This window comes from Danio rerio, chromosome 13 (assembly GCF_049306965.1).
Source record: "Danio rerio strain Tuebingen ecotype United States chromosome 13, GRCz12tu, whole genome shotgun sequence".
NCBI lineage: Eukaryota > Metazoa > Chordata > Actinopteri > Cypriniformes > Danionidae > Danio > Danio rerio.
In genome coordinates, this window is record NC_133188.1 from 54017823 (window position 1) to 54031448 (window position 13626).

The 13626-nt window shown below is 33.0% G+C and overlaps 1 protein-coding gene across 4 annotated transcripts in view; it reads right to left on the reverse strand.

Annotated features, from left to right (window-relative positions):
* Positions 1-13046, reverse strand: part of eif2ak2 (eukaryotic translation initiation factor 2-alpha kinase 2) — a 30871-nt gene extending 17825 nt beyond the window's left edge. For 3 of the 4 annotated variants that reach the window (XM_073919098.1, XM_073919099.1, XM_073919097.1), the window contains exons 1-13: positions 12782-13046; positions 12509-12638; positions 10792-10937; positions 10571-10706; positions 10434-10486; positions 9012-9161; positions 7681-7813; positions 7550-7590; positions 4147-4252; positions 3443-3477; positions 3291-3339; positions 1576-1652; positions 1367-1486 (exon numbers count right to left, since the gene is read on the reverse strand). In XM_073919098.1, the coding sequence (XP_073775199.1) occupies positions 1367-1486; positions 1576-1652; positions 3291-3339; positions 3443-3477; positions 4147-4252; positions 7550-7590; positions 7681-7813; positions 9012-9161; positions 10434-10486; positions 10571-10706; positions 10792-10937; positions 12509-12638; positions 12782-12894 (1289 nt within the window). In that variant the 5' untranslated portion in view covers positions 12895-13046. 4 annotated transcript variants of the gene reach the window in all.
* Positions 13047-13626: the final 580 nt, after the last annotated feature.

Sequence of the window (13626 nt, forward strand, 5' to 3'; positions counted from 1 at the left end):
TTCATGACTGTTAAACATTTGTGTCTTTAGCAGTGCCTCATTTTTAGACAGCTTGATGATATATAAGAATATAACAATAATATTTATTCATATTTATCAATATTCTTATATATTAATAAGAACAAAAATATTTCAACTTTTACACGCAGCACCGTTTTGTTTTTACATGAAAAATTTGTCCAACTGCATGTCCAATATTGTTCAATGGATGACTGCTAATTTTTAAAAGTTAAATAAAGATAAAACTGAAATTCTTATTGTGGGAAAAAAAAAACCTGAGCGAGAGAGGATTGAAGCAGAATTGTGTTTTTTAGGTTCAAAATCCAAAAAATAATTAAAGAACCTGGGTGTTATTTTCGATTGTGATCTAAATTTTAAATCTCATATTAATCAAGTTACAAAAACTTGTTTTTATCGTTTAAGAAATATTGCCAAAATTCGTTCTTTCCTATCTTTTGATGATGCCAAGAAATTAATTCATGCTTTTATTTTCTCTCGGCTTGATTATTGCAATGCTATTTATACTGGTCTACCTAAGGGTTCTATAATGAAGTTGCAATTGATACAAAATGCAGCAGCCAGAGTTTTAATGAAATTGAAGAAACGAGAGCACATCAAACCAGTATTAAAAGAATTACACTGGTTACCTGTGCACAAAAGGATAGATTTTAAGATAATTTTATTAGTTTATAAAAGCACTACACAACATGACACCTTCCTACATTTCTGACTGTTTATCAATATATAATCCAAACCGCTTGCTACGCTCTTCTAGCACTGGACTTTTAGAATTTTACTCTGTAAATCTAATGCAATCTGGCGGCACTTCTTTTAGTCACCGTCTCCCTCTTGAAGACAAAAATAATTGCCTAGTATTCGTGTTTTTAAAAAGCGTGTTAAGACACATCTTTTTAAAATTGTGTATGAATACACAAGTTTGTAAGGTGTAACCATTTTATCTATATTGTTGTAGGTTTATGTATTTATGTATATATGCATGTGTGCTTGCAAATGTAAGGACTATTGTGTGTGTGATCATGTGGATATATGCTTATATTTTGTGTACATGAATGCTTTTATCCGAGTATATGTGACAAGTTTATGTGGTCTATTTTAATGTTGTTGTTTTGTTGTTGTTGTTGTTGTTGTTGTTGTTGTTTGTGAGGCACTTTGAGTTGAATGTATGTTGGAAAAGTGCTATACAAATAAAATGTATTATTATTATTATCAGAACAAACAGTTCTGCTTGCATGTAATGTTACACCCCTGATAAACACAAAACAAGTTTTTGCAACAATTATTAATTATTCATTCAATTCAGTTATTAATTAAGACCTTAGAAGACAAAGAAACCTGGATGACTTACTCTGTACTTTTCACTATCTTCACGGCATAATATTTGTCCTCAAGCTTTCGTCTTGCCTTGAAAACTCGACCAAAGCCACCTTTCCCGATCGGATTTATTGAGTCAAAGTCTTCTAAAAACCTACAAAGATAATTATGAAAGCTTCTAAGAAATGTATTTCTAATTGAATTATTTTTGTTGATAGATATTGAGAAAGAATGATTATTTGCCTTGATTTAGTAGCACTGTTTGGAGTTTGACCTCCAGATGCCTTTGCTGGGTTTGGTACCTTCATGTCAGGACCACCCTGGAAATAAATTAAAGGAAACTTTAGAAAATAGCAAATAATAATACATTAACTCTTTCTTATGTTTGTAGAATGCTGAAACTGCTTTCATAAACACAATCAATTCACATTTTTATAATTCAATTATAAACATCCACCACATAGAAAAGTATTATAAAGTCAATATGATATACCAAGTTTAAATAAAACAGAATACCATCAATAAACTATTTTTATGTAACGGTTATGACTTTATCTCATGAATAACACATCATTTTAATTTGTCATAATTACAACTTGGGCGGTACAGTGGCTCAGTGGTTAGCTCTGTGGCCTCACAGCAAGAAGGTCGCTGGTTCGAGTCCCGGCTGGGTCAGTTGGCGTTTCTGTGTGGAGTTTGCATGTTCTACTCATGTTGGCGTAGGTTTCCTTCGGTTTCCCCCACAGTCCAAACACATGCGCTATAGGTTAATTGAATAAGCTAAATTGGCCGTAGTGTATGAGTGTGTGTGAAATGAATGAGTATGCATGTTTCCCAGTACTGGGTTGCAGCTGGAAGGGCATCCACTGCATAAAACATTTGCTGGATAAGTTGGCGGTTCATTCCACTGTGGCGACCCCTGATTAATAAAGGGACTAAGCCGAAGGAAATGAACGAATAATTACAACTTCCCAAAACATGATTTTTTATATTATTTATTTATGATTTATTATGATTTTTATTTAGTGGAAACAGACTTCAATAACATTTGCACTATTTTCATTATGCTACCTTTTAAATTGACCTATTAATATCACAACTATAACTTTATCAATCAATCAATTAATCATCCTTTATTTATATAGCACCTTACTACAACAAAGGTTGACCAAAGTGCTTTACACCAGTAAAACAAATTATACAGCGCAACTAAAAAAGCTGACGATGCAAAAACAATCCAAGAAAAATCAAACCGCAAAACATTAAAACAGAGAAAAGTGGCCGTGCTACTGTCACGATCACCAGCGATCCAGACTTGTAGATCGCTTGTAAACATCCCCCAAACTACAATTCTGTCACTTTTTGAACTACATATCCCGTCATGCACCTCACCTACACCTGTTTCCGGTTCACCAATGATTACACACACAGCTGGGAAACTATATATACTGTTCACATTTACACACACTTTGAGGAGTCTTGTTTTCCTAGTGAAGCATTACAAAGCGGTTTTCCTTGTTAGTCCCACCATGTATTAGACTCTTTGCATTGTTTATTGTCTTAAACTTCTGCCTGTTTTGGACTATGCTTTTTGGATTGTCCTACATGCTCCTGTTCGTCCCTGTTGTTGACCATTGCCTGCATGACTACTCTTTAATAAACTGCACGTGGATCCTCATCTCCGTACATTACAGCTACTATGCATTCAAAGCCATTTTGAACAAGTGGGTCTTAAGCTTGGCTTTAAAAAGTGGCACTGATTGTACGAAGCTCAGTAGGAAGGGTATTCTTTACTGAACTTTAGGTTGACTTTACTGAAGATATTCATTATACAAGACAAAATCTAAATAATAGTGTCTTTATTATTTTTTTATTGGTTACAGAACATGAAACTTATATTCACAGATGACTAATACCATATTTGCAGGCCTATTTCCTGCTAAATAATTTTCCAATACCTCTTTACTTCTGTCCAGACCGTTTGGTGACAGAAATCTTGGTGCTAATCTAAAAGAGAAAGGAAATATAAAAGACATATAATCATTAACATCAGTGTTGTTATTGTTAAAAATATAACTTCTGTTATTTGAATTCTGTTGGAAGAGCTTACTTTATTTTTGGCTTCACATCCACTAGGCTCACAGACTGCAACACATCAGTGAATTCATTAAAATACAACATGTAATGTACAGGTTTTAAAAGAATGGACAGACTCTAATATATTTACAGTATGTTTGCATCTAAACAATTTCTTTACAACGTAAACAAACACATGCAAACCATACAAGATCCAGCTCAGAAGATATCAAAATTATGTATATTATGTATATGTGATCAACAGTAAAAATGACACATTTTACCTTTTCTCAACAGGGAAAACCAGCAACAATCAAGAATGCATATAAATATATGTGATAAATATGATTATAATGACGTCAATGGGGCACAAACAGCCCCCAACATAACCAAAAGGGAGTCAATCTGCCCAGAGTGTATTGTTGAGTTTTTGAGAATTTTCAATTTTAACTTTTGTAGCACAGGCCTATCTAAAGGGTTAATGCTGCATACGGATGATCAACATTAAATATGACAGACTGTCACTCTTCCCAAGAGGGAAAACCAGCAACAATCAAGAATGCATGATTATATGCTGTCATGGCTTTGCAATCAGAAAATGTGATTGTAATGGAAGTCAATGGGGCAAAAACAGCCCCCAACATAATGAAAGAGCAGCCAATTTGAACAGTACACAAAGGTTAAAACGTAAACAAATAAAGAAGCCTTATCTAGGTTATTAGAACAACACCGACTTACAGGACTGGTGGCCATTGGAGAACTGGCAGCAGCAGCAGAGTCTCTGAAGGAGATGAAATTACTTGTGCTGGAGGCGTTCGCTGAGCGCTGGACGTCTTCAGATTTACTACAAAACACATCAACAGTTTCTTATTTTATTTCTATATCATATCAGAGGGGATGGATTACTTGTCAATTGTAATCTGATTTCAAACTGCATGACATAAATTATAGTCAGTCTGTTAGATTACATATTTATGGTAACGTAATCAGACTACTTCTGGATTACTTTTAGATTACTTTTTTTGCTAACGCTTGATGTCACATATATTGCAGTGGGATAATCATGTGTTATTTTGACAAATATCTTCATCTCGATCATCAAGAAGAGCCTCAACAGCTTGGTGCAATGATGGACAGTAAATACTTCACAATTCATATGCTAATATACCTCACTGTTAGTGTTTGCTGAGAGCAGTGTTGGGTGTGATTAGTTAGAAGGTAACTAGCTAATGTAATTAAATTATTTTTCCACTCAAAAAGTAAAGTAAGGGATTACTTTTCATTTTTAGGTAATTTAATTGGTTACCTAAAATATTCTTGCCTAAAATACTGGCAAGCAGGAAGGAATTGCAAATATACAGTACATTTATTTTGGTTTGCAAATATATTTGCAGAATAACTAGATTTTTCAAACTAACGTTAGATTTGTCGGATGAACACACATGCTTAAGAAACAATTAATTTTGTAGGAAATTAATGTCAATTTCTAAGAAATGTGGTGTCATTCTTACTTTGAAACATTTCGTGTTTTGACATATCTCTGTGTTAATTATAAAAAAGGTTAAAGGCCCATTTATAAAATTAACTGAGTTTCATTTGTATTCTGTATACTTTGAGATAGGGCTGCACGATATTGGAAAAAATTGACACTGCAAATTATTTTCTCTGCGATATATATATTACTATAATATAATATAATATAATATAATATAATATAATATAATATAATATAATATAATATAATATAATATAATATAACAAAATTATTTAAATAGCTCTTTTTTGCAAAGACTTTAGATTGATTGGGATGATTTTATAGGGGAGTGAAATATAAATGTGTTTATGTAATTTATTATACACAGTTGAAGTCAGAATTATTAGCCCCGCTTTGAAATTTTTTTATTTTTATTTTTTTAAATATTACCCTAATGATGTTTAACACAGCAAGGAAATGTTCATAGTATTTCCTCATACAATAACTTGCCTAATTACCCTAACCTGCCTAGTTAACCTAATTAACCTAGTTAAGCCTTTAAATGTCACTTTAAGCTGTATAGAAGTGTCATGAAAACTATCTTGTTAAATATTATTTACTGTTATCATGGCAACGATAAAATAAATCAGTTATTAGAAACGAGTTATTAAAACTATTATGATTAGAAATAGGTAGAAAAGTTCTTCTCTCCATTAAGCAGAAATTGGTGGGGGAGGGGGGGGGAGAATAAACAAAGGGGCTAATAATTCAGGGGCTTTAATAATTCTGATTGCAACTGTACATATAATAAACAAATTACAGTCATAAATAAACACAATGAAGAAAATATTGAAAGTAAATAAACAGTGACTTACGGTATTCGGTTACAGAAATTGAATAGTAAAATGTAAATTAACAATACATAGTCTTTATCATATAAATTGTTAAATTGAATCTTTAATAAACTTCTATTAAAATGCTCTAAACTCTCTATAAATGCTCACACAGTCAAAGGCCTTAAAAACACATGCACATGATTAGCTTTCACTCAAATCTCTTGTGTGTTGACCTGTGGTTTTGGGTCAGCTATAATCCCAACACAACATTGCAAATCTTGCGATGTGACTATTGTGGACGCACACATTGCAATATCAATGCCCAAACGATATATTGTGCAGCCCTACTTTGAGATTTATAAGAATTTACGCAGTACTAAGTCAAGTAATTAAGTTACTTTACAGATAATGTCATTGGAAGGTAGTTTAAATACAATTTTAATTATGTAATTAGTAATAAATTACATTTTTAAGTAACTTACCTAACCCTGGCTGAGAATAACTCTAAATAACACTAAACCACATATGGTGAGTTTAAATCAGGGGTGTTCACACTATGAAACACTTTTTCTAGAAAGCCTACTTAAGCTGCGGTCACACTAGAGTTTGTGCGTTCGAAATTTAGTGGTGCGGTGCTGCGAAAAGGGGCGGGATTAAACAAGATGATTAGGCATTAAAAAAGCGAGCGATTGCTCCATGTTTTAAATTTCTGTCCAGAGAGGTCATGTTTTGATCCTCGACTGGTCTCATGCAGTCAAAGGATGCGATTTTATAGGTCAGAGTTTACCAAGCTTGAACTTTGCACTGCAGCAACCTGCGAAACTTAACGCATGACCCTGCGTTTACAGTATACTGTATTCACGTGCATATAAATGAAAGTCTATGAGTGGAAAAGCCCAGTGTGACCGCAGCATAAGAGCTTTATTAGCTAGCCCAGGTGTGTCTGATTGGGGTTAAAACTAAACTTTGCAGGACACCGGCCCTCCAGGACCAAGTTTGGACATGTCCCCTGCTGAAAAATCCAGCTTAAACCAGCCTAGGCTGGTTGGCTGGTTTTAGCTGGTCGACCAGGCTGGTTTTAGAGGGGTTTTGGCCACTTCCAGGCTGGTTTCCAGCAATTTCCAGCCTGGTTTTAGCTGGTCAGGCTGGGAGATGACCAGCTAAAACGAGCTTGACCAGCCTAGCCAAGCTGGGAGTCCAGTAAAAAACCAGCAATATCCAGCTTAAACCAGGCTGGTCAAGCTGGTTTTAGCTGGATTTGGCTGGTAATTTTCCAGCCTGACCAGCTAAGACCAGGCTGGAAACCAGCCTGGAAGTGGCCAAAACCCCTCTAAAACCAGGCTGGTTGACCAGCTAAAACCAGCCAACCAGCCTAGGCTGGTTTAAGCTAGATTTTTCAGCAGGGTCTGGCTTAAATTATTCACTTATTATTAAGTACATTTAGAAAACAGCAACATTATAAAAACTAATACTGAAAAAGATGAAATTGACAGCAAAGTCAGCTGCGACATAAACATTTCATATAAAAACACTAACAAAAACAACTACAGCAACTTTGCAAAAGCATTACACGAATGTGTATAAACAACATATTTATTACGGGAAAAATAAATATTCAATAATAAAAGTAAAAAATTTGGAGAATTAATGACTGTCTGCCATTGTGTGAATAATATGTAATCAGACTACAGGTATGTTTTATGGATTATATGATTGCAAGAAGTTTACTCCAGATACATGCATGATTTTTGTTAGATTTAATGCATTATTAATCATTTCTGGAGTATAATATATTATGATAAAACAATGCATTATTATTGTGATAACTTACCATGTATCTTGGGATTGTGAGAATGCGCCATCTTCAGAACTCTGTTAATTGAAAGCATGCATGTGTATTAACGAACATGACGTCATTAACATATAGTGGAAAGCCTTTACAGTGTTTCTGAATCCTCCTACTGGTGTGGTCCAGCCAGACTGATCCCGAATTTCACTCCAAGCGTGTTGAGCTGCATTTTGTTTCGCTTCTTTAGCGCTTCTTCCTTGTGCTTCAGGGTATTCCTTCCCGTCCATCACAACTTTATAAACAAATCTGAAAAAATAAAAGCCTGTTTTACATTCTCAGTCTGAATCAATGTAAATTACAGCGAGATTAAAGATGTAAATTAGTTAATAAATGACTAATAATTCAACCTAATTAAATTACTTATTGTTTTTTATTTAAATAAAGAAGGTGAATAAATGAGCAAATGTTTTAGGTGTCGAATTTTATTATACAGTTGAAGTTAATGTTGTTCGCCCTCCTGTAAATTTTGTTTTTCTTTTTCAGATATTTCCTAAATGATGTTGAACAGATTCAAGAGTTTTTCACAGTATTTCCTAAAATATTTTTTCTTCTGGAAAAAGTCTTATTTGTTTTGTTTCGGCTTGAATAAAAGTAGTTTTTAATTTAAAAAAAAACAATTTTAAGGTCAATATTATTAGCCCGCTTAAGCAATATTTGTTCTAGTGTCACGATCACAGCGATCCAGGCTTGCATATCGCTGGTAAACACATGCATCTTAACCCGGACTACAATTCTGCCACTTTATGAACTACATATCCCGTCATGCACCTCACACACACCTGTTCCGGAATCATTGTAAATTACACACAAGCACACAGCTATGAGCTGATCTAACATGGACTTTAAAAACTGCTCACATTGACACACACATTGCTGATCCTTGTTTGTTTATACCTGTAACATTACAAATGGTTCTCCTAGTTCAGTCTTTCAGTGTTTGACCCTTGCCTTGTTCCCTTGTTTACGTTGTCTGCGGCCTGTATCAACCATTTGCCTGTGACATGACTATTCTTCTGAATTTCCCTGTATGTACTCGTTTGCTCCTGTGTTTGACCATTGCCTGTCTGACATTTCTGAATAAAGATGCATGAGGATCCTCTCTCTGTTGTTACCCGACTCTCCTTTGGTTACAATTAGATAGTCTACAGAACAAACCACTGTTATACAATGACTTGCCTAATTACCCTAACTTTACCCTAATTAACCTAGTTAAGCCTTTAAATTTCACTTTATGCTGAATACTAGTGTCTTGAAGAACATCTAGTCTAATATTATGTGCTGTCATCATGACAAAGAGAAAAGAAATCAGCTATTAGAAATGATTATTAAAACTATTATGTTTATAAATGTGTTGAAAACAAATCATTCTGTAACAAAGGAATTGGGGAAAAATATACAGGGGGGACAATAGCTCAGAATTCAACTGTATGTGTGTGAGACTTACATTGGGTTGTGAGGAGGACCTATTCTGTCCACTAATTTGAAGTCATATACACGTTTTTTCTTCTGGCAGTAGTTATTGAGATATGCGATGTAGTTGTTGTCAGGCGTGCTGCTTCGAGAATCATCTGCAACACTCGAACGGCGGTCCAGGCTAGCACAAAAGACAAAATGTCAAAATAAACTAACACAACATGTGCAAAATATAGAAAAATAATCTGTTAAATACTTATTATATATATACAGTTGAAGTCAGAATTATTAGCCCCCCTGAATTATTAGACCGCTTGTTTATTTTTCCCCCAATTTCTGTTTAACGGAGAGAAGATTTTTCCAACAGATTTCTAATCATAATAGTTTTAATAACTCATTTCTAATAACTGATTTATTTTATCATTTTCATGATGACTGTAAATAAAATTTCACTTCATATTTTTTAAGACACTTCTATACAGCTTAAAGTGGCATTCAAAGGCTTAACTAGGTTAATTAGGTTAACTAGGCAGGTTAGGGTAATAAGGCAAGTTATTGTATAACGATGGTTTGTTTTGTAGACTATCGGAAAAAAAATAGCTTAAAGGGGCAAATAATATTGACCTTAAAATGGTGTTTAAAAAATTAAAAACTGCTTTTATTCTAGCCTAAATAAAACAAATCAGACTTTCTCCAGAAGAAAAAATATTATCAAACATACTGTGAAAATTTCCTGAATCTGTTAAACATTATTTGGGAAATATTTAAAAAGAAAAAAAAAATTAGAACGGGGCTAATAATTCTGACTTCAACTGTATGTGATATGTATACAAAAGCAATTGTTGATAAATGTCACAAAACCAAAAACATTTCTTCATCATGCACTGTATATGTATACGTTTATGTATATACTTACATGTGTATGTGTGTATATATGTATAATATATAGTTGTCTTCTAATTAATTTAATTTATTTTTGTATTGGTGATTATTGCAAGTTTTTGATTGTAATGGGAGGATGAAATAATCCTGTAAATAAATTGTTGCTGTAAATTCTACACACACAAAATATAATTTTATATAAATATATATATATATATATATATATATATATATATATATATATATATATATATATATATATATATATATATATATATAAGTATTATTTTTTATAACTTATTATTATTATCCATAACATACATTGCTATTATTATTATTATTATTATTATTATTATTATTATTATTAAAAGTTTAACTAATTACTTTAGAAAATATTTACATTTTTATATACAACAGATTACTTCCAGATTAATTATTTAGATTTACATTTATTTAGATGCTTTTTACCAGTTTTAATTTTGCTATTTTCAACACTTGATGTAATGTTGTTAAACATTTTGTTCATGTCACTAAATTAATATTAAATATTACATTTATTAAATGACCTCACCTATAAGATGTAGTTTCTGACCTCTGAGCTCTATTGCTGTTCTCATCCAAGACCTTAAAAAGCAAAAACCACAACTTTAAGAGTTTTTACTTAACTTATATTTTTACTTTTATTTGCATTGGTAACTGCTGTGTTACCTCTGTATTTTGTGTTTTGTTGAGCTCTTCATAAACTCGAAGAGCCGCTGCCTCTTTGGCTTCCTTCTTATTTTTTCCATAACCTTCAGGAAACTCTTTATCATCGCAAACATACTTACACACATACGTGCATAACCTGAGTAGCAGAGAATTTGCATTATTAAAGAGCATTTCTGCCTTAAACATGATCATGTGTGTGTGTAAATGTCTTGAATACTGACCGGGTGAGGTTTCCTGGATCCATCTTAGTCGACTCGCAGGCCTTGAACATTAACCTGCTCTTCTGCGAATGCTCATTGAGCCAGCAGGTGTAATTCGGATGAGATGCTATTTTACTAATTGAAATGTTTTCAACGGGTGAAGGAGTCTGCAAAGACATATGCATTCATTATAGTGTTGGCCAAAGATTAATTACATGAAAAATTAAACATTTGGTCCCTATGTATATTTTCCCCCCAATTTCGGTTCAATAAATGGAAGACTTTTTTTTCAACACATTTCTAAACTTAATCATTTTATTAACTAATTTCTAATAACTGAGTTCTTTTCTCTTTGCCATAATAACAGCATGGGCGGCACGGGGGCTTAGTGGTTAGCACTGTCGCCTCACAGCAAAAAGGTCGCTGGTTCGAGCCCCGGCTGGGTCAGTTGGCATTTCTGTGTAGAGTTTGCATGTTCTCCCTGTGTTGGCGTGGGTTTCCTCCGGTTTCCCCCACAAGTCCAAACACATGTGGTATAGGTTAATTGGGAAAGCTAAATTGTCCATAGTGTATGGGTGTTTCCCAGTGATGGGTTGCAGCTGGAAGGGCATCCGCTGTGTAAAACATATGCTGGATAAGTTGGCGGTTCATTCCGCTGTGGCGACCCCAGATTAATGAAGAGACTAAGCTAAGCATCATCTAAAGGCTTAACCAGGTTAATTAGGCAAATTAGAATTTGGAAATTTTTGGAAAAGAATAAATATTTCACAGCAGGGCTAATAATTCCAACTGCATGCGTGTGTATTACATATATTTATATTATTATTAAGTCTATGTGATTTAAAGAGCTCACAAATATGAATACCATGGTGATTTAGGAGTGTTAGTGGAAACATCAGCACATTTTGCATGTAATGCATGTTTGTTAATTTTTTACTGACATGATTTATAATTAACAAAGCATTTGTTGATGGAATTAGGAGCCTTATTGTAAAGTTTAAACTATTCCAACATTATTTAATGCTACTTAAATTGTCAACTAAGGTGTTAACTAATGTATTACCACACTATTACAGGTTTAGTTAACAAATATTAAGAAATGCTTAACAGATGTGTTGTTTACTATTAACTAATGCATTAACTAATACACCCTTGTTGTAAAGTGTTATTTACCTATTCATGTTTGTTAAATCTTTACTAACATGATTTATAATTAACAAAGCATTAGTCAAGTGAAATTATTAACCTCATTGTAAAGTTTACACAACTCCAACCTTATCTAAAGTGTTACTAGTTGTTTATGTTAACTAAGGCATTAACTAATGTATAACCACATTAATATTGGATTAGTTAACATTAACGAAGATTAGGTAATGCTTAACAGATGTGTTGTTTACTATTAACTCATGTTAACTAATGCATTAACTAATACACACTAATTGTAGTTTAATTATTCATGCTTGTTAACTCTTTACATGCATAATTAATAATTAGCAAAGCATTAATTAATGGAATTAGGAACCTTATTGTAAATTGTACACTATTCCAACATTATTTAATGCTTTACTAACATTTATTAGTGTTAACTAATGTATCAACACATCAACATAGGTTTAGTTAACATTAACAAAGATTAAGTAATGCTTAACAGATGTGTTGTTTACTATTAACTCATGTTTACTAATGCATTAACTAATGCACCCTTATTGTAACGTGTTTTTTCTATTTGTTTACCTACCGGTTCATCACTGTGAGTGCTCTTCAAGCCTTCCAGGGCGTTTTTAGCAGCATTTTGCTTTGCCTCCTTCTTGGTTTTACCAGTACCATCAGGAAACTTCTGTCCATTCACAATAGCTCTCATAGTAAACCTAAAAAACACAGATTTTTATTAAAACCATAATGCCATAAATGCAGTTTCTGACACATAAACAACACACGAGCTGTTCCTTCAGCAACAGACTTTTATACAGCCAATGAATGGACTCTAAAGAAAATATACTTTATTTAATACCTTTTATTGTGGCTTGGTCCATCAGTGGGTCCCTCCTCAAACTCAACAGTGCATTGGGTTTTCTGCTGATACTCATTCAGCAGAGAAGTATAATTCCCTGACAGAGACTCCATTGCGAATGCCGAATAAAACGAAGCAGAATTGACGGAGTGTTTACATGAGTCAGCAGGTGAAAGTCACATATTTCCTAGACAAGAGCACACTCCCTTTACACCTTTACACGGTACTACTCGCGTCAGTTCACAATGACATCCAATTTACTTTCATTTCTTCATATCAATAAGTTTCGATTTCCGCAATTGCGTCATCGACAAACAATGGATTGGCCAATCAAAAGCGACGCGTGTTCATCCGCCACGCCCATCTAATAAAAAATGATCGTCAGGAGGTGAAGCAGAAACTTATATTGATTTGAGACAATTCTGTAATAAATTAACAGGTGCACAAGTTGTACAAACGCACAACAATGCATTTGTAGTTATAATTGGTTTAGTTGGATTTATTTTTGTTAATATTACCATTCAGTTTTGAAATTGTCATACTTAGCAAGTAACCATGAATAAAAAAAAAAATGTATGAAAAAGTTAATTTAAAAGTATGATAAATGTTCATTAAGGCTCGTAAGATAAAATATTATAGTTTTTAAAATTTATTTTCACGAATATGTAAATTGTAATGTAACAAAAAATGTATAAAAAGTCAAATAAAAAAATAAAATAACAAATATGTTAATAAAAAGACAAAATACTTAAATAAAATTGCTTTAATATGTTTAAGAGTTATAAATGATTTGATTGGAACATAAATAATTTTAATATAAAATATGTTTTTGTCTATTTAAAAAC